The 27,336-nt window shown below is 47.5% G+C and overlaps 1 protein-coding gene and 1 long non-coding RNA gene across 11 annotated transcripts in view; one reads left to right on the forward strand and one right to left on the reverse strand.

Annotated features, from left to right (window-relative positions):
* NTM (neurotrimin) overlaps nt 1-27,336 on the forward strand; it is a 921,398-nt gene that overhangs the window by 501,744 nt on the left and 392,318 nt on the right. For 6 of the 10 annotated variants that reach the window (XM_059067770.2, XM_059067767.2, XM_067039342.1 and 3 more), the window contains exon 2: nt 27,251-27,335. In XM_059067770.2, the coding sequence (XP_058923753.1) occupies nt 27,251-27,335 (85 nt within the window). Of the gene's footprint in view, nt 1-25,433; nt 25,717-26,199; nt 27,336 lie in introns of those variants that run through there. The other 4 variants (XM_067039347.1, XM_067039345.1, XM_067039343.1 and 1 more) reach the window with 4 other exon arrangements.
* On the reverse strand, nt 22,583-24,595 carry LOC136794602 (uncharacterized). Its single transcript, XR_010841594.1, has 2 exons — nt 24,162-24,595; nt 22,583-22,933 (listed from the first exon to the last, which is right to left on the reverse strand). It is a non-coding gene; the product is annotated as an uncharacterized lncRNA (long non-coding RNA).

Below are 27,336 nucleotides of genomic sequence, written 5' to 3' on the forward strand. Positions count from 1 at the left end.
CGGGCTCTAGGTTTAGCTGGTGGAGCAGACCCCTCTTCGGTCCTGGGTTGAGTTATGTTTGCTCGTATTTCTCCTCTGCATCTGAAAGTGTCCTTTCTGTCTGGGTCCTCGGCACACCCCTTGGCTTTATAGAATGAACCGCGCACGCGCATGTGCATGTGTGTGGGGCGGGACACAGCTCTCTTGGTACTTTGTGGGGAAGGATTTCTCTGCAGGGCTGTCGTTTGTGCTTCTTTCCCAGGCACAGGGCTGCACGGGGGTTCGCATGAGATCCCTGAACCCCAAAGGGGTAAAAGGAGGTCAGAGATGGTGAGGGATCTTTCCTACAAGCCTTGACAACAACCAAGGCAGAGCCAAATGTTGGCTAGCAGCTGTCCTTCCACTTTTCTAGCAAGGAGGAGGGGACTCTCACGGATCCCTGGGGCCTGGGAGTCCCTGGCGACCGCTCCGAGGTTGTTTTCTCCATCTGTCCTCCCTGATGACACTGAGAGCCCTTGTTTGCAAAGTGCCTCCTGGGGGCTGGGCTCTTTCGTGCCCAGTGTCCCATTTAGTCCTCCTGAGAAGCCTGTAACCGGGTAGTGTTCTTTCCAGTTTACAACTTGACAGCCTAAGGCTGAGGTGGTCAGATCACCTGCCCAAAGCCAATGAGCTGGTCAAATCCACATCAATATCACTCTAGAGCCCCTGATTTTTCTACCACTTTGCACCGGGGTCCTCATATCAACTTCCCACCTATTATTACCTCACCCCAGTTTAGCCCCTGTGCCTTGTATTTCTCCCCACTTCTGCTTCAAGACTGTAGGTGGAGACCAGAACCATCTCCTTGCAGGCCTGCCTTTATCTCCCCAGCAACATTCCATCCAGGCCTGCCTCCCCTTTGACCGGCGGGAAACCGAGCTACTGATGTTCTGTAGGGGCTCGCTTTCTTCTTCGGTGAAAGATACAGCCTCGGCGCTCACTGATTTTGCAAACATGTAATAGCCAACATTTATCCTTTAATACTGATACTTCTACTCTTCCTTCTGGGTTGAGCTGCATGGTGGCTGAGCCTTGCGGGGTCCAGGGAAGTTCTCTGCATAGGCTAGTAGGAGATCTATGGCTACCACCTGACAACACAGAAGAATTTCGTTTGCAGGTTACTTACTAACATGCAGGGAATACTGGTGAGACATGGACCCTTTTTTCCAAGTGCCAAAGAGAAGCTGATTTTGCTTCTGATGTGTCAACATCTGTGCATCCATAGCAGTGCACATTAAATGAGGCATTTATCTGCACGGGCCTTCTGGCGCCAGGGACTGCATTCCACTGCGGATAACAGAGGCCCGAGTTCCCGGACTTCACTGTGGAAGGCGAAGCCCAGAGACGGGCAGGCTCCGGAGGACCAGCTGCCTGATGGCAGCAGCATCCCAGGGTCCTCTTATCTTCCTCTCTGCAGTCTTTAGTGTCAGACTCTTGTCCTCGTGGTTGAAAGATGGTGGCTTCACCTCACCCTCGCTTTGGTTTCTAGGCAGGAAGAAGGAGAAGTTAGAAGGGGGAAGAAGTATTGCCAGAACGAGGCAACAAACCTGTCCCAGAAGTCTCTGGGAGGTTTCCATTCTCGGACCACTGAGCAGGGCCTCCCCATGTGCTGACCCTCTGACGGTGGGGGAAACTGGGAAAGGCAGTTTTTAGTTAGACCCACAGGTACCCTACACCGACTCGAGATGTTGAGAGAAGAAGATGGGGAGGGCACATACTTGGTGGATAACGTGCTGTGGCTGCCACTGTCGGGTCCCTTCTATATGGACTTTGCTGGCGTAGGGAAGGGGCCGTTGGAAGGAAACTCTTAACTTCCATCTGCCCGTAAAGACAGAGGTCTCCATGGCCCCTCACATTGTCTGATACCAGGGCCTCTGCTTGTCTGCCAGCCCATCCGTCCCTCATTCACTGCTGCTCAAGGCTTCTGTGTTGTTTTACTACAGTTTTTACAGCTAGGGAAGAGTTATTAATATTGTCTATTATAGAAAGAATTTGTAGTGATAGGAGAGCAACTAAAATATGATAATAGTGGGTGGAATCGTTCAAACCCGATCACGCCTCTACCCTTTTTTAGAAGCTCCAGTGAATCCCCAATTCCAACAAAGTGTAACGGAAACTCTCTATCAAGCCACGTGGGGTCCTTCAGCTTTCCCCTCCCACCATTCCTCAGGCACAAACGATTTCTCACTTTTTTCTTAAAGAAGCCAGGATTTTTAAAATTTCTGTTTCTTTGTTCTTTCTGATCTTTGCCCCAAATAAATTGATCTCTCTTCTCCAATTGGTAACTTACTGCCTACCCTACAAAACCCATCTCTTCTGCTAAGTGTTCTCCAAGTCCTTTGATCCTTATGTCCAAAATTTCACACTCATTAGACATCACTACCTTAGCTCCCATCACACTGTTAGTAATTTGTTTACATACCTGTCCCCTCCACGAAGTTATGAGCTGCTGGAATGTAGGCACAAGCTTTTATATACCAATGTAGCACTCGTATCTAGGGTAGTATTTGCTATGTTGTAGTTACTTATTAGGTCATTAGAATAGCACCATTCCAGGCACTTTGTATCAAGGAGATACTATTATTGTCAGCCCCATTTTACAGATGGGAAAACTGAGGCAGGAGAGGGTAACCTGCCACATTTATACACAAGAGGCATGATTGGAGCTCCAGTGCCTGCACTTTGAGTCATCCCTCAACACTGCTTCCCAGTAGAATATTTGATGAAAGAATGAATGAGACCATAGATATCGTCCAGCCTGTTCTGGAAAGGGTATCGCACACTGCAAAGAAATGTGTAGTTCATCCCCTCCAGCTTATGACTCACTTTTCACCCATCTGCTGGCTCAGGTCTCCTGCCTTAAGCAGTGAACCTGGCACAGGGTGGGGCTGCCCTGCTGCGGTTCAGGCCCAGATTCAGTCCCTTCAGGCTAAAGGCCACATTACAGCATCTTGACAGGGTTCCTCGGTGGTGCCCACTCTCTCTCTCCTGCCCCTCATTCTCTCTCTCTGTCCCCCTTGCCTTCCGCTTCTCTGTCACAGATGTAAAATCTGTGCAGCCATCTCTGATGCTTCTAACCACAGGCACTCAGCAACAGTCTCGCTCCAAATCCTGCCTCCTATTTTCATATTTCCTGTGGCGTTTTATAGAAATAGCAGAACAATTGCTCATCCACAGGGGGTAAAGGGAGCAGGGTTTTATATAATCAAATGTTAAAGTGAGGAAGTTTTCTAGCCAGTGGGAGAAGTAGAGGGAGGTACTATGGGATGGGTCCAGGGATGAAGGAGGAGCCTGGACCATGTGTCCGTGATGCAGGTTCCAGCTTGGATCCACTTTGTATCTGTGATGCAGACGGCAGATGCAATGTGTGCCTTGGTTTCCGCCTCTCCTTCCAATGAGGTCTAGCATCACCTCCAGGAGGTGAGTCTCTGCCAAAGGCTGCTTGGAACCACCTGTTTCCAGAGCAACTTCTGCACCTTAGAAGCGCTGATGATTTATTTCCATCTCCTGCACTGGCTGAAGAGAAAAAAGATAGTGGTTCATCTCCTTAGCCAGATGAGGGACAGAGACCAAAAACATCTGTCTGTGGCAAGCAGTCTCGGAGTTTCCCATAAACACACGTTTCCATGAAAACCAAACAAAGGAAGACGAAAGAAAGGCCAGATACGTCCCCACATTTAAAAGAACCCTGTGGCCTCATTCCTTTCCAGGGTGGGGAGCAGAGGGCACGGGCTGCTGTCTGCACCCAGCCCTGCACCCGGCCGGCTCCACCACTGCCTCCTTCCCGCACACACCGCTGCACGTGGACAGGCTCTCCGGGCATTTGTTCTTTGACGTGCGCTAAGTGAGACGTAATTACCCACTTTGTCACATTGCATGTGACTTTGACGGCCCAGTGTGTGGGCTTTTAAAAAAAATACATTAGATCTTCTGCCTGTGTTGTTTGTTTTTTTTTGATATTGAGCTGCATGAGCTGCCTGTAAATTTTGGAGATTAATCCTCTGTCAGTTGCTTCATTTGCAAATATTTTCTCCCATTCTGAGGGTTGTCTTTTGGTCTTGTTTATGGTTTCGTTTGCTGTGCAAAAGCTTTTAAGTTTCATTAGGTCCCATTTGTTTTTATTTCCATTTCTCTAGTAGGTGGGTCAAAAAGGATCTTGCTGTGATTTATGTCATAGAGTGTTCTGCCTATGTTTTCCTCTAAGAGTTTGATAGTGTCTGGCCTTACATTTAGGTCTTTAATCCATTTTGAGTTTATTTTTTTGTATGGTGTTAGGGAGTGTTCTAATTTCATACTTTTACATGTACCTGTCCAGTTTTCCCAGAACCACTTATTGAAGAGGCTGTTTTTTCTCCACTGTAGATTCGTGCCTCCTTTATCAAAGATAAGGTGACCATATGTGCATGGGTTTATCTCTGGGCTTTCTATCCTGTTCCATGTATCTATATTTCTGTTTTTGTGCCAGTACCATACTTTCTTGATTACTATAGCTTTGTAGTATAGTCTGAAGTCAGTGAGCCTGATTCCTCCAGCTCCCTTTTGCTTTCTCAAGATTGCATTGGCTATTCGGGGTCTTTTGTGTTTCCATACAAATTGTGAAATTTTTTGTTCTAGTTCTGTGAAAAATGCCAGTGGTAGTTTGATAGGGATTGCACTAAATCTGTAGATTGCTTTGGGAAGTAGAGTCATTTTCACAATGTTGATTCTTCCAATCCAAGAACATGGTGTATCTCTCCATCTATTTGTATCATCTTTAATTTCTTTCATCAGTGTCTTATAGTTTTCTGCATACAGGTCTTTTGTCTCCTTAGGTAGGTTTATTCCTAGATATTTTATTCTTTTTGTTGCAATGGTAAATGGGAGAGTTTTCTTAATTTCATTTTCAGATTTTTCATCATTAGTGTATAGGAATGCCAGAGATTTCTGTGCATTAATTTTGTATCCTGCTACTTTACCAAATTCATTGATTAGCTCTAGTCATTTTCTGGGAGCATCTTTAGGATTCTCTATGTATAGTATCATGTCATCTGCAAACAGTAACAGCTTTATTTCTTCTTTCCCAATTTGGATTCCTTTTATTTCTTTTTCTTCTCTGATTGCTGTGGCTAAAACTTCCAAAACTATGTTGAATAATAGACATTTCTCCAAAGAAGATATACAGATTGCCAACAAACACATGAAAGAATGCTCAGCATCATTAATCATTAGAGAAATGCAAATCAAATCTACAATAAGATATCATCTCACACTGGTCAGAATGGCCATCATCAAAAAATCTAGAAACAATAAATGCTGGAGAGGGTGTGGAGAAAAGTGGCTGTAAATTGATACAGCCACTGTGGTGAACAGTGTGGAGGTTCCTTAAAAAACTGCAAATAGAACTACCATATGACCCAGCAATCCCACTACTGGGCATATGCCCTGAGAAAACCATAATTCAAAAAGAGTCATGTACCAAAATGTTCATTGCAGCTCTATTTACAATAGCCAGGACATGGAAGCAACCTAAGTGTCCATTGACAGATGAATGGATAAAGAAGATGTGGCACATATATACAATGGAATATTACTCAGCCATAAAAAGAAACGAAATTGAGTCATTTGTAGTGAGGTGGATGGACCTAGAGTCTATCATACAGAATGAAGTAAGTCAGAAAGAGAAAAACAAATACCATATGCTAACACATATGTATGGAATCTAAGAAAAAAAAAAAAAAGGTCATGAAGAGCCTAGAGGCAAGATGGGAATAAAGACACAGACCTACTAGAGCATGGACTTGAGGATATGGGGGGGGGGAAGGATAAGCTGGGACATAGTGAGAGAGTGGCATGGATGTATATACACTACCAAACGTAAAATAGACAGCTAGTGGGAAGCAGCCGCATAGCACAGGGAGATCAGCTCGGTGCTTTGTGACCACCTAGAGGGCTGGGATAGGGAGGGTGGGAGGGAGACGCAAGAGGGAAGAGATATGGGGATATATGTATATGTATAACTGATTCACTTTGTTATAAAGCAGAAACTAACACCCCATTGTAAAGCAATTATACTCCAATAAAGATGTTAAAAAAATAATAATAATAAAAAGACCAAAAAACTGAAAAAAAAAAAAACCATGAGAATGTCTTCGAGGGGAACCAGTGTTCCTTTGAGGATGGGCTCAGGATTTCTACATGGTTTCAAACAACAGAACACAAGGCTGGTGCCTCCAGTGAGGGCAGATGCTTCTCCCGGCCCCCGGCTCCACCCCCCATGTTGCCCATAGCCTGCACGGAGGTGGAAAGGCAGGAAAAGAAGGAGGGAGTGGGGCAGGGAGAGAGGGGCACATCCAGAAGACTTCAGCCAAGAAGACGGGGAAGGATGGAAAGGAACACCAGCGGGTCAAAGCACACTGTGATTTGCCTCTTTTGTGTGATGAATTGTTTCCAAAACCAAGGCTGCATGTCCCTGCAGGAACCCTCTCCCTCCACCTTCAGAAACATGCTACTTAAGCATGCAGTTAGTCTCTTTCCCAGACCGCTGCTACTCCTCATCTCATTTCTCTTGCCCCCAAAGACTCCTTCCCAGATGTGCAAAGCTCCCCCCTCCTACAGCACTGCTCACCTCCCTCCACCGGGACCCCCCTTCCTGACCCAGTTCCCTTCTCTAAAGGAAGGCGCCTGGCCCTTCTGAGACAGTGCCCTCAGGTGCATGTGGACACACACACACACTTGCACACACACACACACCACCCCTGACCCTCGGAGCCGTCCCTTCTTTGTGGAGACACACACTATGCCCCCTAGAAGCAGAGCTTCTTAGACACAATTTGAGCCTGTAGATGCTTCCAGGGATCAGGCAGTGAGTTTCCTTAATGTGAAGCCTGCTCATTACTGCAATTAATTGGCATTGCTGCGCTCATCGTAAGGCAGCCTCTGCCTATAATAAGCGTGGCAGCAGCCTGCTGCGTGCAGCGGGGAAGCAGACGTGGGATCTGAGCCCTGGGCAGTGTTTACAGTGGAGGAAACAGGAAATCCATAAGCATCCTCAGCTTTTGTAAAGCAAGTTTGCACTATTCGGTTTCTATTAGCCATTTCCAATCATCTTTTATTAGCGCCCGATTGATCTTCTGTCCATTTCCTTAATGTATTAAAGCATAATAATCTGAAGAAATTTCATCACTGGTCAGCTGACTGTAAAAGAGTTATCGCCACACAATTGCTTATTCAGAAGCTCTGAATCCCTCATACAAAGCCCTTTGGATGGGAACAGACACACGCTGAATGAAATGAAGTTTCTCTGAAGTGAAGTGGACTGAGGGTCCCTACCAGTCGTGTGTGTCTCTGGCTGGACCCCTTTTGGCCATGGGATGGCGGGTCTCAGGGGACGTTGGGAATCGCTCATACAGGCTTTCCTCCTGGCCTCATTCTAGGCAAGCACTTCACTGAGCCAATGGTGCAGATGAATTCCGACTCCAATCTGGCCTAATTGTATGAACACGACTCAACTGGGTAAGGCCTGTAGGCCTCCATTTCCTCACCTGTAAAATGAGAATATTAACCTAGATGACCTGTACGGGTCTGTTCAGCTCTAAAGTAAATTGGTTTAATCAAAAGGCATAGACCTTCCTAACAACGGGCTTCTCTTCTTGTAGGGAAGATACTGCAAATTTATACCCACTTAGAACACAAGGCAATATGTTGTCCGTGCTAGAGAAGATCTACAATATAACAGGCATCCAGAGGAGGGAGGCATTTCTCAGTGAGGTGACCAGAGGGGACTGCCTGGAAGAGGGGTCATCTGAGGTGCTTCTTGAGGAGTGAGAGCTTCGTGGGCAGAGAAGCAGCGGAGGGTGGGACTTGCCATGTGACGGTAATACTGCACTCCCGGGAAGGGAGGAGGGGGCTCTAGAAGGCATGGAGTCTTGAATTCCAAAGAAAAAGGCCATCTCAAGAAGCAGGAGAGTGTTTCTGGGGGCCATGGGCTTCCAGGAGATGAGACAGGCTGACCGTTGTGTCCTGAAGCAACGTGGCTCCAGATAAAAGGCCTGCTGTCCTCCTGCCGGGTCCTGCGGGGCCTGACAAGGGTCACCTGTGAAATGCCCCGCCGTGGTCTTCATGGCGGAGCCGCATTCATGCTCCCCAAGCCCGTGGTGTCTGTAAATCCTGCTTATTGTTCTGTGTACAACAAATGCTGCTTTTCCCGAAGCTCAGAGATGACACAGCAGGAGATAAATGGAGGCTGCTCCATTGCGCAGACAGCCCGGATGGCCTTCCTTTTCTGGCTGTGCCACAGTCTTACGCTGGGCCCCTTCTTTTTTTGTGGTTTTTGTTTTGGTTTTGGTTTTGGTTTTGCGGTACGCGGTCCTCTCACTGTTGTGGCCTCTCCCGTTGCGGAGCACAGGCTCCGGACGCGCAGGCCCAGCGGCCGTGGCTCACGGGCCCAGCCGCTCCGCGGCACGTGGGATCCTCCGGGACCGGGACATGAACTTGTGTCCCCTGCGTCGGCAGGCGGACCCTCAAACGCTGCACCACCAGGGAAGCCCGGGGCCCCTTCTTGACAAGGTTCCAGTGCTCCTGTTTTCTGGTCCTGAATTGTAGGAGTCCTTTCATCTCTCATAAATAATCCCCCTTATCCTGCCAAAGCTCTCCCCACTCTCCCTGTGAGCCCGGACATAGTGGGTATTCCACAAGGAAGGAGGCTGCTTCCTTGCTTTTATTAAACTGCAGTTGAGTAAAATGAGTCTTGAGTTTGGAGTTAGAAGATTGGATTTGAGACCTAGATCTTCCACACTCTACCCTGAGAACCTTGTCAGCTTCCTTCTCAAATGTGAGCTTTGATTGACTCATTTGTCAAAGGGGGGCAGTGGTTCTGCTGGACACGGTGTTTGAGAGAGAATCAGATTACATGACAAAAGGTCATTTATTTCGTAAATGCACCATTTTGATTTCTACCACGGTTATTATAACTGTGCAGAGAGAGATAATCTTTATCATTTTAATAAGTTCATCAGCCATCCCACAAAAGAAGTAATACATCTGATTTTAAATCATGTGTACGTATTACATAGCTGCTCTCAGGCAGTGTGTGATTTCCTTTACTGTCAGGCATGGCCGACCTGTAACTTGAGTCAGGTATACGGAGCTTTTTCACCTGCTTTTCTCCATGCAGTTTCTACCGGTTATGGAATCCTCCGGTGCCTTTAGGGGACACTCGGCTGCATGGCTGTTGTGAAGGGTTACCACGTCCTGCTCTCTGCGTGGCTGCACTCAGCTGGTGGAGGGAACCAAAGGGTCTTGGGTGTCCAAGCTGAGTTTTGTCCTCCTCCCAACAAGCGATCATATTGTGGACAGGCCCGGTAGAGAGTGCTTGGTCCTTGTCCTGGGCTGTCAGTGGCACTGAGGCCAGCCCACGCCCTCAAGGAGCAAGACTGTCTTTCTCCTGACAGGGGTCCGCAGCAGGGGCCCGGCCTGCCTGAGCTCACAGGGTCAGCACTTGCCTTCCAGGTGGGAGGGAGCTTCTCTCTTGCCGTTGCTGCTCCTTCCCTGGGAAGAGCCTCGCAGCCCTTTCTCTCCCCTGGGGCAGAGCTCCAGCATCCTGTTTAGAACTTAGCATCACTCGCACCATGGAGCTCTAAGTTGGAGGGTTCTTCCTTGACTGAAAGGACACAGGGAGGCAGAAAAGGCCGAGAGCATCAGAGAAGGGCAGCGTATTTGCTCGAAATTGAAGATGTGGTCATTGTGGTCCTGGTTATTCGTAGGGATTCCTTTAGGGTTAGGAGGTTTAAGAATATGCCCTTGTGCATCAGTTGCTTTCAGGGCCCTTTGAATCACATCCCTGCTGCCCTAAAATATATTTGAAAGTGAGAACACGGAGGAGTGGGGGAGGGGAGAAGGAGCCCACTCGTGCAGATAGAGGGACTTGAATGACTCAGTTTCCTTCTCCACAAAGAAGATAATGACGCTGGTTGCTTTGCTGGCAGGTTAGCTAGTGCGTGGGTGCTGTGTTAGTTAGTGTCATAAAGAAGTGCAAAAGCATACAAACTTTAGAAGCACTCTGGTGCTGTACGATTCTTGGTGCACGAACCAGCCTGTGTATGCCAGTATTTATAAGAGTGAGGGAGTAAGAGAAAGCTGTCAGCAGAAAGCAGGATATGTGTGTACACAGCAGAAAGCAGAATATGTGTGTGTACCAGTTCAAGGCTGAGTAAGGGAGTCTAAATAGAGTGACATCCTTATGAAGTTGACACAGTTTTCTTGATGAAATGCCAGTGTGATACTTTGGATGCTTTGGGCTGCAAGTAACTGAACCAGTTCTAACAGGGGCTTAGAAAATTAGGACATCAAAGAAACCTGGAGGGGGCTTCCCTGGTGGCGCAGTGGTTGAGAATCCGCCTGCTGATGCAGGAGACACGGGTTCGTGCCCTGGTCCGGGAAGATCCCACATGCCGCGGAGCAACTAAGCCCGTGAGCCATGGCCGCTAGGCCTGCGCATTCGGGGCCTGTGCTCCGCAACGGGAGAGGCCACAACAGTGAGAGGCCCGCATACAGCAAAAAAAAAAAAAAAAAAAAAAAAAAAAAAAAGAAACCTGGAGAGAGGATGTCCAAAAGCTCAGTAACAGTGTCTGGGACCCAGGATCTCACAGCTGATCTCCATCATGCTTGAGACAGGGGGTCTTCATTCTATGGATGGGAGGTGGCTGCACTTCTCCAGCCCTCACACCATCACCTGGCTGTGATCAAAGGCAGGAGCAAAGGGGGCTGGGAGAGTGCACCTGTGCCTTTTTGGTGAGGGCAGGATGCTCAGCCCAGCTACTGGGCATGTGGTCAGCCATAGCTGCAAAAGACACAGGACAGTGAATTGCTGACCTTTGTAGCCTCTATTGTGGGAGGGCAGGCTCTGCCACTAGAAAAGAAAAGAGGGGAGAAGAAGAGGATTTTTATGTAGATTTCAGCACCTCGTGTCTTTGGGAGCAATGGGCTTGTAGATAAAGGCCTGCGGTTTGTCGGGAAATATGCACTCTGTGAACACCTGAGATGATGCTGCAGCTTCCCGTGAACTGCCAGCAATCGGCTCGCCTGGGGTTTCTTCGCAGTCTCCGCCTCCCTGTGTGTTCAGGCTATACAGCTTCGGCTTTGCCTTGCCTTCTCCCACGCATGGATCACCCCCAGCAGCAGACCCTCCTGGATGTGTATATGGCGCCTACCCTGTAGACTGGACTCCTCTGGTGTAGCCCTTCCATGAAACAGAGAGTATGTGAATGAGGGCCAGGGGACACCCAGCAGCTTTGCAGTCTTGTGGGTTGACTAGCCCTGCAAACCTGGACGTGGTATCAATACAACGTGCGTATAGTGGCCCTGAAAATCAGTATGAGCCCCTGCTTGGGCCTGACAGAAATGGGGCAGTTCTACGGAAAATCCAGGCAGAAGGCCTAATGAGAAATTCATCAGATGTTCAGTGACACCGCCTATCCAGGGGCTCCCATCTGCTTGCACCCTTCTCTTCCAAATGAAGGACCAGTTGTGTTTGTTCATAACCAACTGGCTGCCCTTCCTCCCCTCCCCCAGTTGCAGAGCAGCAGCAGCTGCTGCAGAGGTTTCTTCTCCGTCAGACCCAAGCGGCCAACGGATGTTCCTGCCCCTCACTCTTTCCTGATGCATTTTTCATCATTAAAGGGAAAATGTCATTTTGGTGACAGATATTAGTAGGATTGGTGTCAGGAATGATCTTCCTTTCTCTGTCAGCCTTGCTTCACACAATCCTGAGACAATGTTCTGTTAAAAGGCCACTTCCATTTCCAACTCGAGCAGTGGGTGAGAAGGGCAGGCTTCGGCTGTGACGGCTGGGCCCCTTCAGGGCTGGAGCTTGTGCAGGGCAGCACGGCGGGAGCCTGAGGAGGTCTCTGGGAAACCCGTGCCTTATTTCTGCCTGAATTCTGTTGGCAACACAGTCTGATAAAACGGAGACCTGCAGCTCTATTTGGCGACAAAATTTTCAGGGATAGAGTTTGCCATCGTCAGTGGTGTATAGAGTGATATAAATCCAAACCCTTATATTGAAAAGCTGACCTAGAAATGGCAAATTCTGTTTTCTTTCAACAAAAGTGTGAGCCAGCCTCTCTAGATGTTCTCCTAAGTACAGATCTGAGCCTTGAGTGAGCGATAGCGGTAGCGATGTGTTCTACCTCTATGGCATGCCTCATTTGATGCTCTACCTAAAGCAACCTTTCAGAACTCATTTAGAGCTCAGTTTCCTCAAGCTGAACTAAAGAAAACGGTACCCAGGCTCTCCCTCTCAACGACTGAGATGCTGATCCAATTCAACCGATGTTTATTGAACTCACAGCCAGGGCCACACACTTGGCTCAGCCTGGGAAGATACAAAAATGAACAAGAAGTGGTACCTGTCTTCCGGGAGCTTCTAGCCTTATAGGTGAGATCAAATAGGCAGTCGACTATAATACAAAAATATGTATAAGAAGTTCAATATTTTGTAATATATCTCTCTGAAATATATGCTTATATATCAAAAAAAGGTTTGATTCTAACCAGTGAAGGAGAGGGAGAGAGGGGCATCAGTGAAAGTAATATTTTATGAAGAAAATGGAATTTTAACTGGTTATGGAGGTCCGAATGGGATTTAGAAATCTGTGGATGGAAGAGAAGGGAGCCCCCAGATGGGAAGTTTAAGCAAATACTTAGACTGGAAGATGCAGAGGGTCTGAACAGTCCCAGGAGGGTGGGTGAGGGTCGGAGTAGGGCCACAGAGGCTGAGGCTAGACAGTTAGGCTGGCATATTTCTAAGAGCCTTGAGGACCAAACTTGGGAATTTGAACTATGAAGCAGGTGAGCCACTGAATTTTCCTGCACAGGTAAAGGACATTACTGAGCTGTGCTTTAGAAAGATAAAGCTGGTTTCTGTGTATGGAATTGTTTATGTCAGGAGTTATCTAATTTATCTGATCCAAGTCTCATTAAGAAAATAGTTTGTAATACCTTTATTTCCATGAACATTAAAGTAGATAAAATAAGCTACCCATATACCTACTTGAAAAAAATGACCTATTTAATGTCCTAACTGGATCTATAAGAACCATAAATAGAAAATGATTGATAATCAAGTAAGTGTAAAATAAATCTTTAGGCACAACTACACCGTAGGAGGTAATGAAGTCTGGAAGCTTGTGTCTGTATACAGAGTCTCCATGAACGTGATGGCTACGTTGCAGACTGATACAGGGCTGTAGAACTGGTGACTCGACTACGTCGAGCTTTACCATGGGTCATGAGATCTTTCAAACTAGTAAACAATCCTTGGTGAGGATCTGAACGAATCAAAGCACCATCTTCCCTTAGCTGACAGGTAGTTGCATTCCTGAAGGGTTAGTGAATATTAAAACCTTGCAAAGATATTTTGTGTTGATGCATCAAATGGATGCATTTAGGCTTATATATAAAAAAACATGACTCACCTAAATGTGAGGCGGGTATTCGACAATGGTAACAATATCATATGCATTGCTGAGTGTCTAGCCTCCCCGGCCCCCGTGCACTGCGTGGCTGGCATGTCTCTGAAATTAGTGACAACCAACGTCCCCCCAGGAGTCTACCCTGCCCTGTAAGAAGCACAGGTTTAGGGACAGGCTGGAGGCAGAGAGCTAAGATTTCAGTAAAATAGTAGAGAAAAGAAACAAGGGGAGCCTTCGTGGAGCCCAGAAAGGAGAAAAGAAATGTAGGAGACACGCCTACCCAAGGGAGATAAGAGGTATCAGAGGTGAGGTTTAAAGTTCTATGCAAATATCGCTGCTGTTAGAGTTGTATGTCATTATGTTCACTTCCAGAAAGGAAATCTGAAGCCCTGACAAAATGCAATGATTCTTCCGAAGACATAGGACAGGTCAGGAATTGCATTAGACACCAAATGCCTATGACCTACATTTTCACTATAATTACTGATGCAGAGGAGCTCCTACTCAGCGTGGAGAACTGTAAGCAGAGAACTAGAGCAGAGTCAAGACGAAGATGGAAACAACTTCTGGAAATTGTCAGATTCCAAGTGCTCTACTTAGCACCTCATTATTTTATGGAATGCCTGGAAAACTCCACAATTCCAAAGATCAAGATTCTCCAATCCATCCACTTCTGTGTGTGCTTAGGTCTCTACATATTCATCAGTAACATTTGAGACAAAGGAAAGAGATAATTACAAGGAGAGGTTTTTCGAGGTATTAAAGTTTAACAGGATTCTTGGCATTTGTGTGCTGTCAATTTCCATGTAATTATGCTCAATTCCCAGAATTCAGAGTCAGTTGGACCTGTTAATGCTTAAAGATGATATCCTTGGAAAATAATTTATAAGACCGTTTTTCAAAATTTTCAGGTTCGAGCCAAGCACCCTGGCTAATAGTCTGATTATTATTAATGTTATTCTTGGATGGCGTGATAGGAGGTCATAAGCTGTATGTTGGGATTAGAGTGGATGTTTTATGAGAGTGTGGTGAGCTAGCTTTCCCATGAGCAGAATGGTGTACTGAAAATATGTATATAACCTGATGTGTAAATGTCTCCTGTTTTGGTTTGATAAATAACAGGAACATGGGAATGGTACTCCAGTTCCCTAGAACTCTACTGTGTCTTGGAAGAAAGAAAGGGGTCTGGTAGAGCTACCTGTGTGTGGAGACGGGAAGTGGAAGTCGGGGGTCAGACGTGGAGGAAATTAGCCAAGGGAGTGGAGGGTAAGAAGAGAAGGTAATCCATCTAATTCTCCCTCAAGGCTGATGGGGGCTTTCCCCCGGCTCAGGGTTCCTTGTTCACACAAATTACACACACCTTTTCTTGCATCATTTCAAAAATACTCCTACCAAGTGTACACAACTGTTCTAGAATGGGCTGCCCTAAGGTGTGCAGGGGGAAAGATATCATCATTCCATTATCCCCAGCAACGTGGACAATAAAATTACTGCGTACATGAGAATATGACATTAAAAAGGTCACCCCAGGGCTTCCCTGGTGGCGCAGTGGTTGAGAGTCCGCCTGCCGATGTAGGGGACGCGGGTTCGTGCCCCGGTCCGGGAGGATCCCACGTGCCGCGGAGTGGCTGGGCCCGTGAGCCATGGCCGCTGGGCCTGCGCGTCCAGAGCCTGTGCTCCGCAATGGGAGAGGCCACAGCAGTGAGAGGCCCGTGTACCGCAAAAAACACACACACACACAAAAAAAAAAAAAAAAAAAAAAAAGGTCACCCCAGCTCATATCAATTCAGATGGCCTCCTTAGGTGTTTTGGACAGTGGCCATTTTGCATGGGACTCATACTTCAAAGGTTAGAGATATGCATCAGACACCCCTAACCTAATAAACCAGAATGGGTCTGTTACCCATTAATTTATCCAAGCCTTCCTTTATCCTATTCAGATCTTATTTTTTGCCTGTATAACCTTTTATACGGATGTGCTTATTTTTATCCTTAAACTGCCATCTTTCAATTTTTCAGAATTCTTCTTATTTCTACCTAGAGGCTGGTTATCAAGTGTGTGTACACCGTATCCGTACACTTTGTGAATACCAAACGTTCATCTTAATATTCATTCATTTGGAAGTCCCTTCCCTGCCAGAACATAATTTTAAGTTCTGAACTTTCCCCAGCTGTACTTAAATTCAACAAATATTTATCAGAAACTTATTATGTGCCAGGCACTGTGTGAGGCTTCGGGGCTATAAGAGACTACGAAAGAAGTTAAACTCTTACAAGTATTACAGATGTTAGACGTACCAATGCAGTGGGCATCTACCTAACTGAATGGAATAGTTATGTTGTTTATGAGGAAGTTAGAACTTGGAAGGATGAATACAACTTAACCTGAAAAACATGGGGACAGTACTCCTGACAGGAAGGCAGCCTGTGCAAAGGCCCTAAGCTGAAAAAGAGGAACCTCTGAGGGATTGAAATTTTGAGTAATTTTGAGCAAAGGGAATGTTTCTTTGTTTCTGTGTTTCCAATATTCTTCTAACAGTTTTCATAAAATATTAGGCCCCACATTTCTTTTTTGGCAAAAATTCCTGATCTCTGCCAACAATACTCTATATTATTGTACTCCAAAATGTGCTGTAAGGACCATAGCTTGGGAGCTACTGACCGTGACTGTTTCCAACATCGTTTCCCTGGCTACCCATGTGGAGACTGTACCACACACTAGGTACTTCTCTGGGTACTTTACCTCTGCCATCTCATCTAGCCTCACACAGCAGATGTTTGGCGTAGCCCATATTCCTATTTAATAGAGGAGAAAACTGAGACTCTGAGAGGTAAGAAAATTATCAGAGGTCAAGAAAATTATCAAAGGTCAAGTTATCAATTATCAAAATTATTAAAAGGTCAAGCTGGCCACTTGTGGAACTTGGACTGAAAGTCAGAGCCATTAACCCTGCCATCCACACACCTCTGTCCACTCCGTCACCGCTCCTATCCCACGGCACAGAGTCCAGCATCGAAAAGTACATTTTCCATGATCTGTCCTCAAATGTGTTACCTTGCATTTGCCCACTTCTCTGCACATAACTTTGTGGATTATTTTTAGATCATCCAGGTCAACTGAAGAGTTAGTTACTTAAGGGAACTTAATGTCTTCTTCAAACTTGGGAGATTCCTCTCTGAATTCCCTTTGGCAGATCACTGATAGAAATCTTACATTTGGTTTGTCCCAGCAACTCTCCCTTGGAGATTGTGGTACTAATACTTCTCCATATAGAAACATGTCAATCTATCCTGATTTGTGTCTTAGCTTTAAGCTAATTCTCTGCTTTTGAAAAAACGTCTCCTCATTACCACTTTCTTTTAAAGGCATCTTTGGTCCTAAAACCTTGTGGACACTCCCGTGAAAGCTTAGGTGAATTATTTTCATATGTTGTCCACGTTCACATGTCCGCTCACAACACTTTCCCTGCTTTCCCTTCCCCAGATTCAGAGCTACCTGAGCCCCATCTAAGTCCACTTTGCCAGGCCACTCCCAAGTGGCTCTGACTGTCTCATCATCTGCAGCACCCCTAGTAGCTTTCTGGTACCCTAGATGAAGAAAGTGTACACAAGGTTCAGGGAAATCATTCCTTTCTAGGAGGGAAAGCCCACATCAACTCCCAGGTTGGCAGGGATGTGACACTATATCTGCAGCCTCCATTGCTTTGTCCTGAAAGACCCTGAACTCCCAAAGGCAAATGCATATCGAGGGACAGACATGGGAAAAGCCAGGGAGATGCATAAGCATGTAGAAATGTGTTCAGTCGTTTCTTCAATTTATAAGATTCAATAAAGTAAAGAATAAAGATGCTTTGAATACAGAGGATTTGTTTTCCAACTGAAGACACTGTGAGGATTGTGTAGTGTCTTTTTTTGGATATTTATTTATTTATTTGGTTGTACCAGGTCTTAGTTGCAGCTCCAGGGCTCCTTTAGTTGAGGCATGCAGACTCCTTAGTTGTGGCATGCAAACTCTTAGTTGCAGCATGCATGTGAGATCTGGTTCCCTGACCCCCAGGCCCCCTGCATCAGGATTGTGAAGTCTTATCCACTGCGCCACCAGGGAAGTCCCTGTGTAGTGTCTTTCATCTAACTTGATGGTGACAGAAGTAAAAAAAAAAAAAAAAAAAGGAACTGGGATGGTTTGTGTGTTAGTTAGAAATACAAAGAAACATGGGTTCTACAGGCAGTACACATGTGAAGCCTTCCACAAGCAAATGGTTGAGAATGGGTTTGGTCCTCTTTAAAATGTGTGGGATGCCTTCCCATCTGCCCACCTGCCCTATATTTCTCCTACCCAAGTCCATCAAGGACTGCATCCGCTCTGCATCACCCCCCCTCTCCAGGCCCTGTGAGGCCAACGGTGAACATTTATTTGTCGAACTCAGGGACCCACACCTTTAGAAACCTCAGGGTGAGTTATTTTAGTCTCAACCAGCTCCCACTTCTTGAGAATATTAACTTAGCTTGAACACTAATCCATCTGATGAGGTGTTTATCTTTAATCCACATGTTTCACTAGTAAACTGATTTGATGCATGCAATGAGTGAGTGTGTGTGTGCGCGCATGTGTGTGTGTGTGTGTGTGCGCGCACGCGTTGTTGTAGGAATGCTATGAATGTGTTAAAATCATAGCAAAATAACATCCCAGAATTTCAGCTGGGACCACATTTATAATAAAAAATATTGATTGATTTCAGGGATAGCAAAGATCAGTTCTACCCAATTACATTCTCACTGCCCCTTCTAAAGCTGTGTGACTTGGGGATTATTTCACAGCTTTTAGTCTTTTACATACAACTGCCATGATAAAATGTTCTTTGTGACACATAAAATTATATATACATGCGCACACACGCACGCACGCACACACATACACACACACAGAATTTGCTATATATCTTAAGTGGCTTCTCTTAAGAAACTCAGGAGAGACAGACAAAAACACAGCAGAATGAGTCTACAATATGAAGTCTAAAAGAAAAAATAATCGCTAACAGAAAGTAAAGAGAATGAGAGGGAATTTCAAAATAGAATGAAGGGTTGGAGAGAGAGAGAGACACAGAGATAGAACACACAATAAAGTCCTTACTGAAGAGGCGGGGAAAATAGGCCCCCAGAAAGTCCAAAGACACAGAATATAAAACTTACTAGTCTAGTTGACCTCTAAAGCCCTTTCAACCATGATATTCGAATCATCTAGTTTTGAATGGATGGCTGAAATATCCTCTTTATGGCTGGATGCCTAGCACAGACTATGATGTAGACAGCCATGTCCCGGCTTGGCTTTAGGCGAAGAGTCCCCAAAGGGCAATTAATTTAGATTTAATGGGACAGTTACTGTAAGTTTAAATAAATGCCACTTAAATATTAACAACCTATTTATTGAAGATTAACATCGCTGGTTGCATTGTGGGCTTTTCTTTTCCTTAAAGAAACCCTTTATCGGAAGACTTTTAATCATCATGGCTCTTCCATCGCCTGCCTTAGGTCCGGTGTGGCTCATTGATTACTCTGTGCCACAGTTTTCCAAGTTTTGAAGTGGACACCTTGGTGGACGGGAACAGTGGAAGGACAGGGCGAGGGGGGCTATTTCTCTACAGGAGGGACCAATCAGCGGATGTGAAGATACACTGCTTTTGAGAAGAGTGTTGAGAGGCATTAAAACCATAGACTGAGAGCTGGAAGAGGACTAGGAGGTCATTTAATCCAAACCCCTCACTTAGAAGGAAAGTGGAAGTGGCTTGGGGAACTCCATGCAGCCAGTAAGTGACAGATTGGAGGGCCCAAAATGCACTACCCTTGACCCCAGCCCTCTATGGGCTGTCATCTTACTGTAGAACCGAACTTTCAGCTTTCAAAAGTGCCTTAGCCCATTTGGATGTATTAGACACGAGATCTTCTCAAAGGTCCACATATCATGGAGATGTTGGTTCTTCTGAAAATAAAGAGGCTGAAAAATCAAAAAAAAAGCAAGTGACTTATTTAATGATGGCCTGAGTTAAGACTCGGATCCAGAGACTCTGGTTTATAAAATGATATTTACAAAATGCCACCTCCAATAAGAGGTACAACCGAACCCATACGTTTCTGAGCAAATTCCTGTCTCGTTAAGTTTTACCTCTTCTGCGGTTGTCCCTGGCTGGGGAGAAAATGCAGAAAATTCAGAGACAAGGTTAAAGAGAGACATGAGTAAAAGGCGATTGATTAAGGAGAAAGGTATGGGGCTGGGCTGGGGAGGAAAGCCAGGTTCCTCTAATGGTACATTTGGGGTTTAAGCTCCAAGTTTGGGGTGGCCGGTTACCATCCAGAGGCTCTTTCTCTGTGAGAAGCCACTACTGACTCTGGTTGGGCTGCATCTTGCAACCCTCGGAATTGGAGTCTGGCTGATCCTGTAGCACAGCCCTGGGATGCTCAAGGGTAGAAACTGGGAGCAACGAGGCCAGCAATGCGTGTTAGTATCCAGTGACTGGTGTAAATCTGGACCTGGGGATGGGTAGGAGGGCTTTGGACTCCACCCAGGCCCGCGGGAGCAAAGACGGGCCCACGTTCCACGAAGGTGGTCAGAGGCGCTGCTCATCTACTGCTGAGATGGAGGCGTCTTGTCTTTTTCTCAGGGAGTTTGGCTACTTTTCAGGTATATGTGGGAGCATGGCAGACAAAAGTTCCCAGGCTGCCACACGAGGAAGCCCCATCCGCTTTCTCAGGCTGTTTCCCACAGGCCCGGATCCTGTGTGCTTTTCAAGACGCTGGGGTGGGAACTGGAGGGTCACCTTCTTCCTGCCCTGGTTTGAAGGCTAAGCTGCTTCCCTTTCTGATCACATCTCAGCGTGATGTTTCTGTTCTGTCCCTGGGATGAAACCCCTCAGGATGTGCACAGGGATGGTGTTCACAGGTCTGGCACTTGGAGGGCTGCTCTTGCGTTCTCGGGCCAAATATCCCACCTAGACCCCTTCTGAAGGAGGGAAGCACATGCACCGGCCCCCGTGCAGTCCCCATGCAGAAGCCCAGCAGCTGCCAGGCCCTGTGCTAATTTCTGTCCATCAAGAGTCTCATAGTATCCTCACACCACCCTCTGTGCTATGTACCATTCTTATCGCTATGTCACAAACAAGGTTATTGCCCCAAGGTCACACAGCTAGTGATGGAGGAGATGATGTCTGACTTCTGGTCTGTCTGAGCCCAAAGCCCCTGGTCATTCTTAATTGATAAACATGCACTGAATGAATCAATGAATGCATGAACACAGGATGAGGAAGCAGTTAGAGCTTTCCGATCAGAGCACTTCAGACATCCCCACTGCTAGTTTAACAGAGCACAGTCTGTGAATATAAAAGGCAGCTTCGTCCCAGGCTCCTTGCCGTCGCTGGCTGTATACATTCCATCCTGTCTGCAGCTAGATTCCCGCCCACACCGTCTGCCCGGTCAGCTCCTTCTCACTATTAAGTCCCAGTTTAAAGTCATTTCCTTAGGGAAACGTCTCCTCATTGGCCTGATTCCAAGAGAAACTTCTATCCTGTATGTTCTTCCAGTTCCTCACGGTGTTTATCAGCATCGTATCTACAGTTTTGTAAAGCTCTTGCTTTAATATCTGTCTCCCCTGCCAGTGTCCTTAAGGAGGGTTAGATGCACAATGGTTTTTGTTTTTGTCTCTCTTGCCCACCACTGGAATCCACCACCTAGCACATAGCTGGCATTTAGTGTGCACTGAAAACTTGTTTGTTGAGTAGATGAATTTCTTCCCTACATTTTAATCCTTGAGAATATCCCGCCGCCCCTCCCCCCATGCCTCTTGATCGATTTATTTTTTTTTTCGGTACGCGGGCCTCTCACCGTCGTGGCCTCTCCCGTTGCGGAGCACACGCTCCGGACGCGCAGACTCAGCGGCCATGGCTCACGGGCCCAGCCACTCCGCGGCACGTGGGATCTTCCCGGACCGGGGCACGAACCCGTGTCCCCTGCATCGGCAGGCGGACTCTCAACCACTGCGCCACCAGGGAAGCCCCCCCCATCCCATGCCTCTTTAAATGAATCTTAGGAAACCATGGTCAGTGCCTGGAACTCACACTGAACTCACAGTGCCTGGAAATCAACTGTTCCCAGTGGGGAGGCACATCCCAGCTTGTTGTTCTTGGCGACAAGATTGTTCTTAGGAACTTCCAGGGAGGGCTGGGTTGAGTTGATTACAACTTCAACTTCCCTGGATGTAAATGCAAATAGAACCATCGACAACCCCAATAGCACTAGATTGTAAGCAAATTGAGGGCAGGGCAATGTCTTTCATCTTTGTTTCTCTAACTTCCAACAGTTCCTGCCTCATAGGAGGCACTCAGAGTCTGCTTGTGGAAGTTTACTGGCTGACATGGAATTCAGTTGAGTAACTGGACGCCCAGAGGCATCAGTACTGGGCAGTACTATTAACACTTCTGTGTTAATATAACCGCTTCTGTGGTTCTCTCTCTTTCCGCAGATATAGCAGCCAAAGGAGATATTTTGTCCCTTGGCTTTTAAGCAGTGTCCTTACCTGCCAGATACAGTGGAGAGAACACAGGAGCAGGGGCCATGAGGCCCGAGTTCTAGTCCTGATTTACAAGTTGTTAACTTTATTCCTACGATAATGGATCCTCTTCTCCTGGGTTCACTCCTCCCACTTATGAAATGAGTGGGTTATACATCTTTCAGTGTCCCCTCTGAACATATCATTCTGTGATTCTGGGAATCCAGGGTCTTATTATGACCCCAAACCTAGATACGGAGAGATGCTTCTCTAAAGACCCCTGGCTCTTGCGATGTTCCCATTTGGGTATCTGGCCTTTGCTTTGATGGTACTTGGACTTTGCTCATTTTCCCTGCTTTTCTTTACTTTTTTGTCTACCTGCCAATTATTCTGCTGATCACCCCTCCTCTTTATGTAGCTTTCAAAGTCCATGGGCAGCCTCACCTTTGCCTTTTCTTCCCATGCTCCCTTCTCAATTCTCTCTATTCCTGACCTCTTTCTTCTCTCTGGACGCTTCTTCCTCATCTTCAAGTTGCTCTTTGGCTCTCCCTGCTGAAATCCTAACACACCAGACTCTAGCCCGGATGAACAATGATTTTATTTTGACCCTATATTCACATAGGAGGAAAGAATAGCATGTCCTTTTCGAGAGTCCAGCCCTTCCCTACTCCCCTAGAGCCGGCTCTTGAGCCAGATGGACACCGCCTCTTCTGATTCAGCCTTGCGAGGTCTATGGGGTGCCATGGCGCTCTAACTGCCCCGCGTGTCGTATCTTCTCGCCGGTGCTCCTATTTGGAATCTCCACCAGGAGAGGGGGGCCTTTCACGTTTTTAGATAAGGAGAAGCAGCCCTGGCATGTCTCAGGATAGAGCTCTTCTTTCGGCCTCTGTGTGTGTAGAATATTCACTGCTCTTTAGCCAACCCCAGCTTGCTGTAGGTAACGCAGAGAAAAACAAAAACAACAGCTGAAACAATTTTCCTTTCATCGGCCATTCTTCCCGTTTCCAACCCTGCTTTAGTGAGGAGGGGCTGCTGCCGCCCGGAGTCTCCGTCTAGCCCCGCGTCCTCATCTACCTGCCAGCCCTCCAGAGTCTACCCAGCAAGCTCCTCTGCACCCCGTCCTTTGCAGTCCCAGGATTATTAAAGGGAATATGATTGTTTTCTTTTGCTCAGGCTGTGTGTGTGTGTCTGTGTGTGTGTGTCTGTGTGTGTGTGCACGCCTGCGAGCTTGAAAGGCATTGTCCTATAGATATTTTTATAACCTGCAGCAATTACAGCTGCCAGCGTGGAGACAAGCTATGACAAGTTGATTTATGTGTACAGTATATGTGTATGCAGGAGGGAACGGAGGATGGAGAGGGAGACAGCAGGGGGGTGGGGGGGAGAAAGTGGAGGTGGGCTCTCGTTAGGAGTCTGCTTTCCAGGAGGTAGAAAGGAAGTTATTTCTATAAAGAACACAAATAATGAAATTGCTCTGACTGTCATTCCTTTTTCATTAACTCGGATATGCTGGGAAAAATAAAATAAATCCAGCAGTTTTTATGAAGCAAGAGACAGGATGTAAGATAAGCCACTAAGTGTTGGTTATATTTAGGGATTAGGGGATGAGAAGGGAGTTGACATATGATTTTGATCTTCGTCTAGTCAAACCACTTCAATCAGCAGTTTCAATAAAATAGATTCTGCCTTGTTAATTGTGCGGCCATCTCTGACCTCTCGCCGGTTTCTAAACTTCCATTTTTGAATAAAGTTTGCATCCCTGGGTCCACAAAGCAGCTGTGAGGTTGCCAGTGGCTTTTCTTTGTCCAGCCTGAGCGTTACCTGATCTCTGCTGGGTTTTCTGCCGGCCAGGCTGGGAGGCTGCAGCTCACCGCTCTCCCTTCCCCCGCCAGAGACAAAGATGGTGCGAGTGCAGACCGCATGCAGACTGGTATAAACTGAACATCTTACAGAGCCTGTAAGAAGAGTTATTTTCCTGCCCAGCTATAATAATGAAGCAGTGGCAGGCAAAATGTATTAATAAAGCATCTTCCACCTTAAATGGATTTCTAAGTATTTTACTGTAGAGTTAATCATGTATGTAGGCCCCTCGGGAAGGCCTGTTGTCTGGTCATTAGCCACATTCTTAGATGCAAAAACTAATGCTCATTTGTACCTACCTGGGAATTAGATGCAAGAGCCAGGGTGAGAATTTATCATGAAAGGAATCACCCCTGCCATTCTCAAGCCTGGGGGGAAATGACTCCAAAGCCCAGAATGAGTCTCTCTTCCTTCACCACTGCTGGTGTTTGTTTCCATTGAGGTGGTAGGAACTGTTTACAAAGAGGAGTTTTGGAGGGGAGCAGGAGGGGTGGTTAAAACGGATGTGGATGATTAGAGGTAATTCCTTGGCATCTGCATAAGAAGAACCACAAATTCAGCAGATGGAGGTCAGCAGTCATGACCTCACGCCTGACCTCTGCTCATACAACATCTTAACTTGGTGAAATCATGCAACTTCCTACTTCCACAATTCCCATTGCAAAGTGAAGATAAAGTAGGGACTTGTCAGAACGGATTGGTACTAAACTAGGTTAATTCTCCTCCCGTACTTTCAAAAGCATAAACAAAACCTCCTGTTCCCTGCAGACATCATTTTTGTTTTTCCTGATAGTAAAGTCATTCTCTGTGGTCATAAGTTGACAATTGATTTTTTTTTTTTTTTTTTTTTTTTGTGTGTTATGTATCGAATGGTCCTCACTGGACAAAAGTAGCCAAGGATTTCCCTGAGAATTTAATATTGGAAAAGTCAACAGAGGAGACGAGGGGAGAATGGGCGAAATGATGGATTCATTGAGATCTTCAGCGTGAGTTGCTTGACTTTACATTGTTGTACACGCTCGGGTCACCTGTTAAAAGAGGAAGCCATGCCTTCTCAGTCTTTCTTTGTTACCTTGGAGTGGCTCCCACATCTGCACGCCCACCTCCGTCGCTTCCAATCCAGGGCAGTCGGAGTGACCAGGGTAGGATGAGTGAGATGCTTGTGCGTCCCTCACAGGCGTTTTATCTGCACGTAAGTGGGGTGCCCGGTTGAAACATGCATATGCACTTTCATGGCACCAGGACCCTTATGGTTACAGTGATTCAGGTAGAATGATTCGGTCTCTTTGGTGGTGGCTGGATGGCTTTTGGGAAGAACATTTGTTGTTGTTATTTAACAGTTTTAAAAAAGAGCTTCCTGGTTGCATGTGAGAGAGAGTCTAGGGGAAAAGCAAAGCCAGGGCTGCTTCCTCTCTGTCCCCAGGGAGAATCTGGGTCAGTGCAGGGAGCTCCGACAGGAGTCCCTGAGCAGAGAACATGTTGGTGTTAGCATGTGGGGTGGGCTGTGCCACTCTGGGCTTCCCCCCACCCCTCCTCAGGAGCCAGGCCCAGGCTGGAAGGAACTGCGTTCCATCGGAGCTCAAGTGAGAGGAAACATGCAGATGTAGGCACAGAGGGACCCACAGCAGCCAAAGAGGAGAAGTGACGGCCACTGGGGCCAATGCCGTTTTTCCCTGGGTTTCAAGAATTTCAAAAACACACCTCTTAAGACGAAATCAGCTCTGCAGGAGTGTGAAGCCCAGGACACTTGGGAATCCCGTGTGTCAGTAAAGCCAGGGGCTCACGCTCACGCATCTGAGTGAGCACTTTGCAGGACTAGCATCTTTTAATGTCGACAAAACAAGAATAAAGGATGTAAGTCAGTGTCTGAACTTGACCAAAATTTTGATGCGGTTTTGCCAGTTTTGCACACTAAGAGGCTTCTGTGATTTTGCATTTGTTTTATATATGGAAGATCTCTATTTAGAATGGTGTTTGAAGTAGCTTTTGGGGGGTGGCGGTGGGGTGGGCGTTGCCTGTTGAATAAAAATGAGATGATTCTAAAACGTCCTCCCAACACCTAAAATTTACTCTAAATGCTAATGAATTAATCTGATAATTTTAAAGGTGCACGCATGCACGCTGCAGAGTTTTCTTTCCCTAGTTAATTAGTTTGTGACCCTTATTAAGATGTCTTGGGCTTATTGAGGCTGTGTAGTAACTTTGCATTTCTTCTTAATTCGGAAGTGACGGCTCTTCAAGGGGGGAAGTGGTTAAACTCCTCGCCTGGGCTCCTGCGGCCCCGGCGCGGCGCGGCGCGGCGGGGGTTAAGGTGGGCGCCTGCGCCCCGCGCCCGCCGCCCGCCGGGATGCGCGCGGTCCGCCCGCTCGCTCGGCGCCTGCACGGCGGAGAGCTGCGGTCAGTGATGGAGCTGCTGCCATGACAACCCCGGCGGTCTGGGCCCGCGCGCGTCGGGGCTGCTCCCGGGAGGCCCGCGGCGCGGAGGCCGGGGGCGGCCGCTGAGCGTGGCATCCTCGCGGCTCCGGGGCCGGCAGCCCCTCGCCTTCCCCAGCTAGCGAGCGAGGGAGCGAGCGTCCGCCGCCGTGCGCTCCCGCCTCGGCCGCCGCCGCGGAGACCGCCCAGCCGAGACCCTCCACATCGCGGCGGCTGCAGCGCGCATTTGGGCTCGGACGAAGTTGACCGAGGCGGCTGCTGCAGCATCCCCGGTCCGGATCGCGCGAAGCTCGGCGTAGCCTCTCCTCCTGGCTCACCCCCGCGCCTCCTGCGTGTTCCACTTTCCGGCTCTGCTATTGTTACAGACTGTTTCCTGCTGGCCACCCTGCCTCTGAAACTTACAAAGAAAGTGTTGGATTTGCCCTTGTGGGAACTGAGGAATTCAGACCATCTCTGGGTAGCCGGATCTAACCCACTCGCTGTCCGCTTTTGGTACCAAAGTGCTTACTCCTCTCCAAAGTGCCATGCCTGAGCTATTAACGGGAGGAAGGGGCTCTTGAGACGCGCTCGCACCTTTGCGCCTGTCTTTGCTCTTCGCCTCTCGCCGCCACCTTCCCGGCCGAAGCAGCACCGAGGGAGCACCCTTTGGATGTTCTCCGTGGAAGCCGCTTCTCCGAGGCCGGAGCGCTGAGGCTGGTTTTGGGGAGGAACACTAGACTCCGAGGAGTCTGCGCGCTTTTCTCCTGCCCGCGCCTCCGGGCCCCCGTGCTCGCTCCCCCGCCTCACCCCACCCCACCCACTTCCTGTGCGCGCCCAGGGGGCGTGTGCCGAGCGGCTGCCTGCCGGAGTTCTGGGAAGTTGTGGCCGTCGAGGATGGGGGTCTGTGGGTACCTGTTCCTGCCCTGGAAGTGCCTCGTGGTCGTGTCTCTCAGGCTGCTGTTCCTTGTACCCACAGGAGTGCCCGTGCGCAGCGGCGATGCCACCTTCCCCAAAGCGATGGACAACGTGACGGTCCGGCAGGGGGAGAGCGCCACCCTCAGG

This window comes from Kogia breviceps, chromosome 7 (assembly GCF_026419965.1).
Source record: "Kogia breviceps isolate mKogBre1 chromosome 7, mKogBre1 haplotype 1, whole genome shotgun sequence".
Lineage (NCBI taxonomy): Eukaryota > Metazoa > Chordata > Mammalia > Artiodactyla > Physeteridae > Kogia > Kogia breviceps.